Source organism: Haliotis rubra, unplaced genomic scaffold, assembly GCF_003918875.1.
Source record: "Haliotis rubra isolate DU_JTF1 unplaced genomic scaffold, ASM391887v1 Scf1837, whole genome shotgun sequence".
In the NCBI taxonomy this organism is placed as follows: Eukaryota; Metazoa; Mollusca; class Gastropoda; order Lepetellida; family Haliotidae; genus Haliotis; species Haliotis rubra.
The window spans coordinates 28,436-41,605 of NW_025765822.1; the positions used below are offsets into that span (position 1 = coordinate 28,436).

The following is a 13,170-nucleotide window of genomic DNA, read 5'->3' on the forward strand; positions in this document are numbered from 1 at the left end:
ATGCCTACAGGCAATAATAGCTACCGGAGGTGTTGTTTTAGGTGAGCAGCAGTGATACGCTTCCCTGCACACAAGTGGTCACTTCCACCCTAATGAGTTTAACCTGTTTACACTATGAAACTTCCTAGAGATTATCTGATCATATCAGCACAAAGCACTGCCTTTATGTATCCTTTTTGCTTGTTTACAATACAATTTGTCTATCTTTCTCAACAGGAAGAGGTCCAGGGTGGCACGACTACATCACCAACACCTGGGTTGACGACCATGCCTTCTGTACAGAGTCGGAATCAGGAACCAGCATGACAACCTAGGACCCGTACTTTGAACAACCAAATCTCGAGGGGTGGTGCATCTCATCTGAACAAGGTCGTCAAGTGAGAGCTCATCCAAACACCTTTGGTGTTGGTGAAAGGTTCTTCAGAAGTTGGAGAAAGATCCGAACGGTACAAGTTTTGTTCAGTTCATCCATGGAGCTAAACCACCGCCACGACGTCGTGTGTACAAGGAGATTGACAGCAGGCTTGATAGACTAAAGGATCAGCTACGAGCTGGTGTGGAAGGTTCCCTGGACTTTCTCAGTGCTGTTGGTCGACTATTGAAGATGGAGTAAAACAAATTCTCGAACTTTGCCAGTCAAAATATGCATAAGATGATGTAAAGATATTTGACCCTGTCAGATGTAAAGATATGAATTCAATGTTATTTCCATTTCAATAAAATATATGAAAACCCCAGCATTTTTCATTGTGTAGGTGGGCATTTGTTCACCTTGTCTGTTGGAATGTTCCATTTATGTAATGGGGAGAAGATAATGCTGCTTAAGAGAAATCACTGGTGCATTACTTTGTTTATTCATACACTGTAGGCATTTGTCACTGTAGGCATTTGGAGACCACGCCTATGAGTCACCCGATCCAATCTATCCACTCATTTCCAATATTATATTTGTTATTTGCAAGAGAAATGAGTTGATATGAATTTCTTTACTCTGGTCAGTGCAGTGTCCAAGTACATTGACCCCTCTTAACTTGACTGCAGATTTTCATAAAATGTTTATCAAATTTGTATTAAGTTTTTTTGTAATAAATATCCTGGTTATACATGCCCCTCCCGTTGTAGAGCATGTCGTCCCTTGCGACTGACCAATGACTTAAACTCAAGGCTATACATAAGTATGTCAAGGCTATAACAATTACTCAAATAGATATAAACATCAATAATACAACAATACAACATCAATGAGAGATAATTATTGAGTATATATATGTGTATCTGAGGATCAGAAAACACAAGATTAGAAATACAGGTAAATGTATCAAATAGGATCTGTCTCGGGTTGTACCAATCTGAGAAGTGAAACAGAAGTTATAGATAATAACCTAATTGAAAATACTGATTGAAATTAGTAGATGCAGATATGATTTAGTATATGTATTACAACTCAAATCAAATATCGGAAGTATATAATGGATACTTATACATCCAAATTATAAATGCACAAAGTATGCAACATTTGAAGACAATATAGAATCATTTATTTATACATGAGGACACTAGTTTGTCACATTACAAGAGAGAATGCAGTAAATGTAATCCTACATTCTACCATGGCTACGTGAAATACTCGACTTGGACAATAAACAAATTAGACACGATCAATTTGGACTGAAAAATGCACCGGATTGTATGACCGCTTCACTATACAACACCGCCGCACTACAGGCTTCCTCTTGACCACTAATATGGCTGATATCTGAATGGTAATAATATAACATTCATTAAAACTCGAAAAATACGATGATATCAATTTTCCTCCACATTTTTTAGAGAACCTCCCTATCATTTCAGCTTAAAATTGGTCTTCAGCAACCCATGCTTATCGTAAGAAACGACCAACAGGACCGGGTGGTCAGGCACGCTGACTTGGTTGACAGATGTCATCGTTCGCCATGTAGCTGGAATATTGCTGAGTGCGGCGTTAACAATCATACAAACAAACAAATACAGGGCTGACAAGGAACAATATTTGAAAGTGTACACACACACACACACACACACTTTTGTCCTCTGTGTGTGTGTATATATATATATATATATATATATACACACACACACACACACAAAAGACAAAAGTCTGAAGATCCTTGGTACAGATATACTTTCTTCAATTCTAACCGGTGTCATTGTTATCATAATTGAAGAAGGTATATCTACAGCGGACGTTTATAAATGGAATAATAGCAAAATAAGATTTGTAAATAGCTAACTGCTTAAAGGTATTAAACATAATCATTTAAAGGCAATCACTGGCTTCTTTTCTGACCCAGTTCCCCGTTTTCAACATCGACATGAAGGCTTTTTGTAACCCACAAAGCCAGAAACTGATATCATCAATGACAAATATGACTACTTTCATTTAGTATTTAACAAGCTTTTTCTGACATTTCGCTGCTCATAAATCTCATGATATCTTGAAAAGGGTACCTGGAAATATTACTCAGTGTATAGAAAATATGTATTTTAGATGAAATTTGGAACAGTCTGGCTACAATACCAAGCAATAAGCGCCGAAAACTAAAAAGCTTTTGAGTGAATGTTCTGTAAATAGAAGAGAGTATTGCATTAGCGAGTTTAAAATACCTAAGTGGCTCTTTGGTATGTAAATAAGAGCCTTGTTGGTAGGATAATTACACATGATCAACTAAATCAATATTTGTGTTATCAATGAAGCAGCAGGCAGGATTTTTGGGCTTCTTTTAACATTTAGAGTATGAAAGTATTCTTACATCTTTTGAAAACGATCATATTTTGGAGCAATAAACAATAAGCGACTCACTTTTTTTTAACTAGTTGATGTTTTTTCTGAGTCTTTCCAAATTCATACTCATAGCTGTAAAATTGCAGCTTCTAATCCACTGACATCAACATACTAAAGCATAAAATGCCTAGAAAGGTAGACTTTTGCCGTTCCATATACATATCAGGTATGAAGTTTAAAAGCAATCATTTTAACAAACACAAATATAGATAAAATGTCTTCCCACATTTTTCATCAACTGCCATGTTGTTTTCTTGATATGAAAACATCAGGTATTCTTTAAGGCACTTAGAGTCTCACAAAGCCCATTTCTGGTGTTACTCGCCGTGATATAGCTTGAATATTGCTAAAAGCGGCGTAAACCCATACTCACTCACTCACTTATTGTCTCACGGAGACGCTACCTGTCACCTTCACAAGGACAGTATCCATCTCTTCCTCTTCCTGACAGTGAATCTTGTTTGAATCACACCAGTCTCAAATATCTTTGATTGTCCATTGTTCAATGCCTCCATTGCATGAGGCTAGATTCTCAGGAATCATCAGCTGCTCTATTCTACAACTCATTGCCGACTTCTCTTTTTCACTGTACTGTAAGTTACCAATAAATCAACCAACAATCCTTCATCATTGATCAACATTCAAAATTAAGGACATGTATGATAGAGTCCTCTGCAGGCATTATTGATTTAGAATACCTCCAGATTGGAGAGGGATGTCCCTATTCTATGAAATGTTCAAAACTATATCTGAATCAACACTACCCTTGTTAGTAGGGATTCCGGGTCGTAATTAGCCAATTATTATTATAGGATATTTATATAGCGCACATATCCACGCAACTAGTACATGCTTAAGGCGCTGGTATTTTACCCCTCGATCATTGGAAATCTCAACGGCACATCGTATTATCAATCTCAACTCCCCTGGGATCAGACACTCTTGCAGCCACCATGGGCACCGAGTTATTGCGGCTTTCTCTTCCTTACACAGCTGGGTGGACTGGGACACAAAACCACAGTACTTTGTCCAGGTTTACTGCACGTTGCTGTACCTGCAACTAGGTGTTGGCACGTATTCATGTGGCCACCATCTGACCATATGCCAGGATTGTGTACTGTACACAAGGGATTGTGACAACCCTGAAGGAGTCTGCACACAAAGTTGACTCCATGGTTTTTACACCCGGTCACAGGTGGGCTCGATCCCGACACCTCAAGCTCGCTGGATCACTAGAAATGGCGCCTTCGCCAGCTCGCCCACAATACCCCATGCACCAATGACTAATGCAAGAATTCACTTCAAAGGATAACATATCAACCACTGACCTCCCGATTTGTTCTTTTACAGACTGCTGTCATATGGCTGGAATATTGCTGTTATATTGGAACATAATCAGTCAGTATATTATAAGTATGGTCATTCTGGTATTGTTCTACATGTATTGCTGCCTTTCCAATCATAACATGGTGGGTCAGATGTTATACATATGTGACTAAAAATGAAGTTTCGGTGACAAATGGATTGGGATTGATATCTATCAGGGTAATGCAGATGAAAAGATGACATCTGCTTGTTATTTCATACCCATTGACCTTTAGTTTTTTGTTTGGATTCAACCACCGATGGCGATGTTTTCTGCTTCCTTGGTGACAATGTTTGTTCAGAACATATATGAGTTGTTTTCAAAAATGAGTGAATGGAGGTAGCTGACATTGTGGTTGAATGTTGAGTAATTGGGGCTGATGATATGATGGTTGAGTGTTAAGGATTTGGGTCTGAACAGCGGTGGAGCTGGAGGCAGAGGATATGATGGTTGAGTATTAAGGATTTGGGTCTGAACAAACGGTGGCGCTGGAGGCAGAGGATATGATGGTTGAGTGTTAAAGGTCACATGCAACGTAAAACACAACTTTGCAGATTCAGATACCTTTCGGTATGGACTTACCGAAACAAAGCGTCAAAAATGCGAATTCAACTTATAAAGTTGAAAAATAACGCGATAAAAAAAACCGCGCGAAATCGGAGTTCAAACGTTTCACTATTTTTCCCCAGACTTTTCTGGGGAATACGGGTTTCAACAGCTGGGCTGCGCTCATAGCACGTGCGCAGTGAAATAGGTCCGCGGAGCTTGGAAGCGGGCTGTCTGGTGAATACTCGGTGAAGGCTTTGGTGTGAGCTATTTTCATAATGTTTTGTTGATATCTCACAGGCGCGAGCTTTTTATATGTTATGACGGTAAATAAACTGTTTATATAATTTCATTTGTCTATTTCTACCACACGTTCTTCTTACCGAGTCACTTTCTCAGTTCGATACTTAAAGCAATGTCATTATTTAGCGTTGACACAATATCTAACTGTGATATAGATATGTCGCTGTCACAGTCAAAACTCAATGTCTTGTTTTATTGACACCTGTGTGTCTGCTAATGACAATATTCAATACACAACTGCGATCACTGACCACATACAATTTGAACTTAACACCAATCAGGCTATACACCATAAACAAAACGCATTGATTTATGGCCCGAGTTCGGTCTCTGTCACATTATGTAATTACACAGACAGGCAGGTGTGATACTTGAACACATGACATGTTATGATGTCTGTTGATTGCAAAATGTTATACACAAAAAATGAGCATGTATTTACAAAACCCAACATCTCTATATATAAACACACAATGAACCGTGGGGCGGCATCTGCTAATGAACCAGCCGTTACACTTGAGTGCACACCCACCCGCTCTGACTGGGTTCGGTATCCCGGCTGCTTCGTTTCGAGGGAGGTAAACCCAAGTACAAAATATTGCACTTTTGATTTGCGATTATACGCTTATAATTTTGTTTATTTGTTTTTTCATAATCAGCAATGCATATTATATGTCATGAAGAAGTGATAATTGTGTTTTAATTATGTTTGATTTTTTGGTTGCATGTGACCTTTAAGGATTTGGGTCTGAACAAACGGTGGAGCTGGAAGCCGAGAATATGATGGTTGAGTGTTAAGGATTTGGGTCTGAACAAACGGTGGAGCTGGAGGCGGAGGATATGATGGTTGAGTGTTAAGGATTTGGGTCTGAACAAACGGTGGAGCTGGAGGCCGAGAATATGATGGTTGAGTGTTAAGGATTTGGGTCTGAACAAACGGTGGAGCTGGAGGCGGAGGATATGATGGTTGAGTGTTAAGGATTTGGGTCTGAACAAACGGTGGAGCTGGAGGCCGAGAATATGATGGTTGAGTGTTAAGGATTTGGGTCTGAACAAAAGCTGAGGAGGGTGGAGCTGGAGGCGGAGGATATGATGGTTGAGTGTTAAGGATTTGGTGTGTCTGAACAAACGGTGGAGCTGGAGGCCGAGAATATGATGGTTGAGTGTTAAGGATTTGGGTCTGAACAAACGGTGGAGCTGGAGGCGGAGGATATGATGGTTGAGTGTTAAGGATTTGGGTCTGAACAAACGGTGGAGCTGGAGGCCGAGAATATGATGGTTGAGTGTTAAGGATTTGGGTCTGAACAAACGGTGGAGCTGGAGGCGGAGGATATGATGGTTGAGTGTTAAGGATTTGTGTCTGAACAAACGGTGGAGCTGGAGGCCGAGAATATGATGGTTGAGTGTTAAGGATTTGGGTCTGAACAAACGGTGGAGCTGGAGGCGGAGGATATGATGGTTGAGTGTTAAGGATTTGTGTCTGAACAAACGGTGGAGCTGGAGGCCGAGAATATGATGGTTGAGTGTTAAGGATTTGGGTCTGAACAAACGGTGGAGCTGGAGGCGGAGGATATGATGGTTGAGTGTTAAAGGATTTGTGTCTGAACAAACGGTGGAGCTGGAGGCCGAGAATATGATAGTTGAGTGTTAAGGATTTGGGTCTGAACAAACGGTGGAGCTGGAGGCAGGAGGATATGATAGTTGAGTGTTAAGGATTTGGAGTCTGAACAAACGGTGGAGCTGGAGGCCGAGAATATGATGGTTGAGCGTTAAGGATTTGGAGTCTGAACAAACGGTGGAGCTGGAGGCAGGAGGATATGATGGTTGAGGTGTTAAGGATTTGGAGTCTGAACAAACGGTGGAGCTGGAGGCGGAGGATATGATGGTTGACTGTTAAAAGATTTGGGTCTGAATAAACGATGGAGCTGGAGGCGGAGGATATGATGATGGTTGAGTGTTAAGGATTTGGGTCTGAACAAACGGTGGAGCTGGAGGCCGAGAATATGATGGTTGAGTGTTAAGGATTTGGAGTCCTGAACAAGCAGGTGGAGCTGGAGGCGGAGGATATGATGGTTGAGTGTTAAGGAATTTGGAGGTCTGAACAAACAGGTGGAGCTGGAGAGCCGAGAATATGATAGTTGAGTGTTAAGGATTTGGGTCTGAACAAACGGTGGAGCTGGAGGCGGAGGATATGATGGTTGAGTGTTAAGGATTTGGAGTCTGAACAAACGGTGGAGCTGGAGGCCGAGAATATGATTGTTGAGTGTTAAGGATTTGGGTCTGAACAAACGGTGGAGCTGGAGGCGGAGGATATGATGGTTGAGTGTTAAGGATTTGGGTCTGAACAAACGGTGGAGCTGGAGGCGGAGGATATGATGGTTGAGTGTTAAAGATTTGGGTCTGAATAAACGATGGAGCTGGAGGCGGAGGATATGATGGTTGAGTGTTAAGGATTTGGGTCTGAACAAACGGTGGAGCTGGAGGCCGAGAATATGATGGTTGAGTGTTAAGGATTTGGACGGTCTGAACAAACGGTGGAGCTGGAGGCGGAGAGGATATAATAGTTGAGTGTTAAGGATTTGGGTCTGAACAAACGGTGGAGCTGGAGGCCGAGAATATGATGGTTGAGTGTTGTGGGATTTGGAGTCTGAACAAACAGGTGGAGCTTGAGGCAGGAGGATATGATGGTTGAGTGTTAAGGATTTGGGTCTGAACAAACGGTGGAGCTGGAGAGGCAGAGAGGATATGATGGTTGAGTGTTAAGGATTTGGGTCTGAACAAACGGTGGAGCTGGAGGCGGAGGATATGATGGTTGGGTGTTAAGGATTTGGGTCTGAACAAACGGTTGAGCTGGAGGCGGAGGATATGATGGTTGAGTGTTAAGGATTTGGGTCTGAACAAACGGTGGAGCTGGAGGCGGAGGATATGATGGTTGAGTGTTAAGGATTTGGGTCTGAACAAACGGTGGAGCTGGAGGCCGAGAATATGATGGTTGAGTGTTAAGGATTTGGGTCTGAACAAACGGTGGAGCTGGAGGCCGAGAATATGATGGTTGAGTGTGAAGGATTTGGGTCTGAACAAACGGTGGAGCTGGAGGCGGAGGATATGATGGTTGAGTGTTAAGGATTTGGGTCTGAACAAACGGTGGAGCTGGAGGCGGAGGATATGATGGTTGAGTGTTAAGGATTTGGGTCTGAACAAACGGTGGAGCTGGAGGCCGAGAATATGATGGTTGAGTGTTAAGGATTTGGGTCTGAACAAACGGTGGAGCTGGAGGCGGAGGATATGATGGTGGAGTGTTGAGGAATTTGGTCTGAACAAACGGTTGAAATGGAGGCAGAAGTTGAGGGTTAGTGTCATTAACAGTTTTTAAATATATTTTCAAGTGCGAATGATCAAATGCTGAATTTCCTTTCATAGTGCAAACTTTTGAAATGCTAAATATTTGCCCTATATCGGAGCTAATGATGAACATATCTATAGACAAGTCATCTGGCGTGTTTAGCATCAGACTGCCATTCGAAGGGAGTCTTCTCTTCACAGTAGATGCAGGCATGTTGAAGTCACCCCCGAGCAAGAATGGAACATTCCCCTCTTCCACTTTCAATTTCAGAAGAAACTTGACCAACGTGTCAAGGGCCATTTTCTTTATCTCCATAGACACCCTATGAGGACCATGCCAACTGGCACAGAGGATCTCAAAATGAGGAGCCCCTTTGCTCTGTATTTTATAGACGCGAAGTCTTGGCAGCACAAAGTAGTCTGAGCCCATGTCACCTCTCCTCACCATGCTGTCATACATGTTTCGCACTGATGTTTTGTTGTCAATCCTTGAGTATGTGATTTCCCTTGTATCGAATATGAAACCTGCTTCTTTGTGGCCTTCATACTGAAAATGGTCGGAAACTTTAATGTCTTTAAATGTGCTCGAATGAATACCCTTCCAGTCAAATTCTTGTAGGCAAACCACCAGGGGGCTTTCTGACTCTAACACATCTGCAATGTGACGCTTTCTTTCCTTTCTCATCCCTGCTTTGGTGTCTCCATTAGCATTCATATCTAGAATCACATACTCAACAGGGGCTGTCGCCATAGCTTGAACGTGCGCAGACTGATAGGATCACAGGACAGTCACTAAACAGAAATTTTGCCAACATTAAAGAATAGTTTTTTTCAAGTCAAGACACCTCTCTGAAAAAATAACTTTGAAGAGCATTGCTTCTATCAGCCACTAAACAAGCATGAACTGTATGGCAGGTACTCATCCTTGGGGTGGGGATGTGATCTGAAAAGGTCAAGTGACCTACAATTATTGTGTTTCACAGCAATTTTCAGTAAAACATTGTTTTAGGCAAGAGGTGGTTCTGTTATTTCAATACTTTTGTTTGCTGTTTAACACCGCTGGCACACTTCACAATATTACAGCTATATGATGTCAGTCTGTAAATTACTGGCGTTAAACAACAAAAGAACAACAAATCATACATGGTTACAATTAGTGTCTAGTAACCTATGGTTGTCACACAAGGGTAAAATTGGTGCCTAGTAACCTATGGTGGTCACACAAGGGTAGAATTGAAGCCCAGTAACCTATGGTGGTCACACAAGGGTAGAATTGGTGTCTAGTAACCTATGGTGGTTATACAAGAGTTGAATTGGGTGTCTAGTAGCCTACGGTGGTCACATAATGTTCGAATTGGTGCCTAAAGTAAGGCCAGAAATGATTGGAAAATGCTTTTTGGCTTCAATATCAATATGATGAATTTGACATAAGATTAAAGCACATATATGATACATGTACGACTCTACCTAGTTGGATATTAAAGCTCAGATGAAAAAATGCACTTGAGGGGTGACTTCACAGGAGGAAAGTTTGACGTTTTAACAACATTCGTAAATATTGTAAGAACAAACTGTAGATTTGAAATACAGCCTATATTTATTCATATAGCCTCAATTAATTAAATTACATAAATGATTGTATTAATTACGTAAAAAGTCTTAATTCAAATCGCATAGATAATCTTGTTGACCCATAGAAGTTTCACTTCGTGTATGAGCACTGAACTGGCAATATGCGACTTGATATCTCTGCAGAACAATTAATTTCAAATTTATACCAGTATAACATACGGGAGAAACAAGAAGACAAAGTCATCAATATCCCCCGCAATGGCAAAATGCTCTTCATGATTATGTCTACGAGTTATGATTATGTCAAATATTTAGGTGTGTATATAGAAAAGTGGAAGGAGAGTATTGAAAGGTTTTTAAAGTTCTGCTCCAGAAAATAGCACTATCACCAATTTCAAAGTGAAAATATTTTATTCAGAATTCCAAAACTACCAAAAGGCACCAGTACACCACCAGATATATGTATGTGCCAAGTTTTGTGAAGAAACATTGAACAGTTTTTGAGTTCTGCTCCGGAAAAGAGCACTACCACCAATTTCAGTCTAAGTCGAAACTGTTGCCATGGAAACGCCAAAAATATTTTATTCAGAATTCCAAAACTACTAAAAGGCACCAGTACACCACGAGATCTATCTATGTGCCAAGTTTGTTGAAGAAGTAGTGAACGGTTTTAGAGTTCTGCTCCGGAAAAGACAAAAGTGCACGGACGGACGCATGCACGTACCCACGGACGGAGTCCATTTTAATACCCCCCCGTAAAACGCGTTGCGGGGGATAATAAATGTCTCAAAAACAACACTTATTGTAGCTCTGGTAGAAATGGGGTTCAGGTACACCAAAAGGGGAGATGACAGAGCTGTGTTTAGAGAAAAGTACTCAATCCTGTCCATGCGATCAGCTTATCTCAAAACAGTTGAAGAAAACAGCAATCTTGGGTTTCAAATCATATACCTTAATACAAATCACTCAACCGATCGGATGTGGCTTCCCTCAGATTGTAAGGCAATAGTGTTACCATCAGGCAAAGGTAAGCGCCTGATCATCTTGCATGATGGTACCCGTAGCAAGGGAATGATTGGGGGTTGTGACTTTGTTTTTGAGGCCAAGAAATCTGATGGTGATTACCATAGCGAAATGAATGGGCAGGTATATTTGGATTGGTTCGAACATCAGCTTTTACCGCAGCTGGGCGAACCAAGCGTTATCATATTCGATAACGCCAGTTACCATAACCTGCGTGTCCATGGTACCATCACACCCACCATGAGTAATCTCAATGCTCAGTTGCAGGATTTTCTCACTTCCTGTAACGTGCCTTACAGCAATCAGAAACAAAGCCCCAGTTCATGGAAAACGTCCGGCAGCACAAAAAGCCAATCCAGTACATCACTGAGCTGATCTGGGGTAACTGTAAGAATGTATTTGCTCGCAATAATACCACATTCAAGCTTTCAGACGTTAAAGAGCTTGTGTATGCTTCTTTTGCGTGAATTACCCCATAAGTGTGACAAAAGGCTGAAGACCGTGCTCTCAAAATCGAGGACGAATACCGCCTGCGGGACGGCGTTAACGTCAGCCGAGTTGCACCTGTTGTAATTCCGCTAGAGTCCTCGACCAGCAGTGATACTGACACTTGATATTTTGAGACGTTCCCTGACTGCCCGAGCGTTACATAACGCTGTTATCCTGTCTGCCTGCCAGGTGGGTCACATTATAGTTTGTTTCTTTGAAGAGTTTCTCCCATTGATTTTTTCTAAGTTTTTTTTTTTATATTTTACGAGTAATCATTATGATTAGGGAATGGTACATCGTGATTACTCATATGCCATATTAGGTCCAGGTAGTATGAATGATTATATGTGAGTTTTGAAGCTGAAATATCAACCATTATCACATAATTGCCAAAAGAAAAAGCATTTTCCAAGCATTTCTGGTCTTACTTTAGTAACCTGTGGTAGTAACTCAAGGCAAGTTGATGAATTTCAGATTCAGGTGTGGAGCAACAAGCACCCTGAGTGGTTTTGTTCATATTATCTTCGACTGGTTGTTTATGGTTTGAGGCAGGTACACACACGTTCAGAATATTGTTGGACTATTAAGTGAGGTGTTCAACATACTGGGCAGAAATGCATGGAAATGTCAGCCTTAGAGGCACCTAGATACACTAAAGAATCAAGTTATCTTGCGATCACTATACCTAACCTGTGAACATCCGGCTTAGAAATTGTCTCTCACAACCAATGTTTGTCAGAAGACGCAAGGGGACTGAGTGGTCTGACTTGCTGACTTGGTTGATGCATGTTGCCCAATAGCATAGACTGAGGTGCATAATGTCAGTCACTGGCATGTCTGGTACAGACTTTATTATTTACAGAACACCATCATATGGCTAGAATGATGCCCTTGTTGTGTAGATATTTTGTGTATTGAACCATGAACTATCCCTTTATTGTAAAACATGTACTGGAAAAAGAAATAAAGTTACAAAAAAATTGATTTTCAGATAGTTTCGGCATGATCACTGAAAATGAGGAAGTAGCACATACATATAATGTTCTGAACAAAATACAATGTCCTCATAAATGTGAAACACTCGCACACATACACTGAATCTTCATATGCTAATGGTTCTCTTCCTTTTACTTCCTTGTCTAATCGACCTCATATCTAGACTGTTTCAGCTTACAGAATAAACTCCATACTTACATGGAAATCCAAGGCGATGATTAGTTATGTAAAAGACCATAGAAAGAGTAACAATCCCATGTCAAGCAATCTCCTCTCAAACAGAAAATAGAAAGCTTCTCTCTCAGATCAAGTGTTTACGTTATGATCTATAAATAGCCGTGGGCAAGTCCTGACCTGAATGTTGAACAATGCGTACACATCCTCATAGCTTGCCGCCTGCATTCCAATTTTAGACATCAGCAAAATTGTAAAAGGTTAACTTTTGACTGGAAGATGCATAGAAATCTCATTTGTATCAGATATTTTATTAAATTTGAGGGGTGTGTAGAACTGGATGTTTGACATAACACACTCCGTCATATCCGAAACTGATTTTTTGTTCTGTTTTATCGTATATGCTTATATTACGAATGTTCTAAATAACAGCAGAAAATCGTAGCGAGCAGCCTTTGGAACTTGGCTTATTGGGAGTATTTTGTCAACGTTCATACTTTCAACACTGCAGTGTCGCCTATTGCACATCCAGTGTTTG

General features: G+C 40.8%; 1 protein-coding gene and 1 long non-coding RNA gene across 2 annotated transcripts; both read right to left on the minus strand.

Annotated features, from left to right (window-relative positions):
* Positions 1-1,521: 1,521 nt before the first annotated feature.
* LOC124273750 lies at positions 1,522-2,357 on the minus strand. Its single transcript, XR_006897731.1, has 2 exons — positions 2,121-2,357; positions 1,522-2,060 (listed from the first exon to the last, which is right to left on the minus strand). It is a non-coding gene; the product is annotated as an uncharacterized LOC124273750 (long non-coding RNA).
* A 5,374-nt stretch (positions 2,358-7,731) lies between these two features.
* On the minus strand, positions 7,732-12,818 carry LOC124273754 (wiskott-Aldrich syndrome protein homolog 1-like). Its single transcript, XM_046709054.1, has 2 exons — positions 12,657-12,818; positions 7,732-9,170 (listed from the first exon to the last, which is right to left on the minus strand). The coding sequence occupies exon 2, from the start codon at positions 9,127-9,129 to the stop codon at positions 7,732-7,734; it is 1,398 nt and encodes a 465-aa protein (XP_046565010.1). The 5' UTR covers positions 9,130-9,170; positions 12,657-12,818.
* Positions 12,819-13,170: the final 352 nt, after the last annotated feature.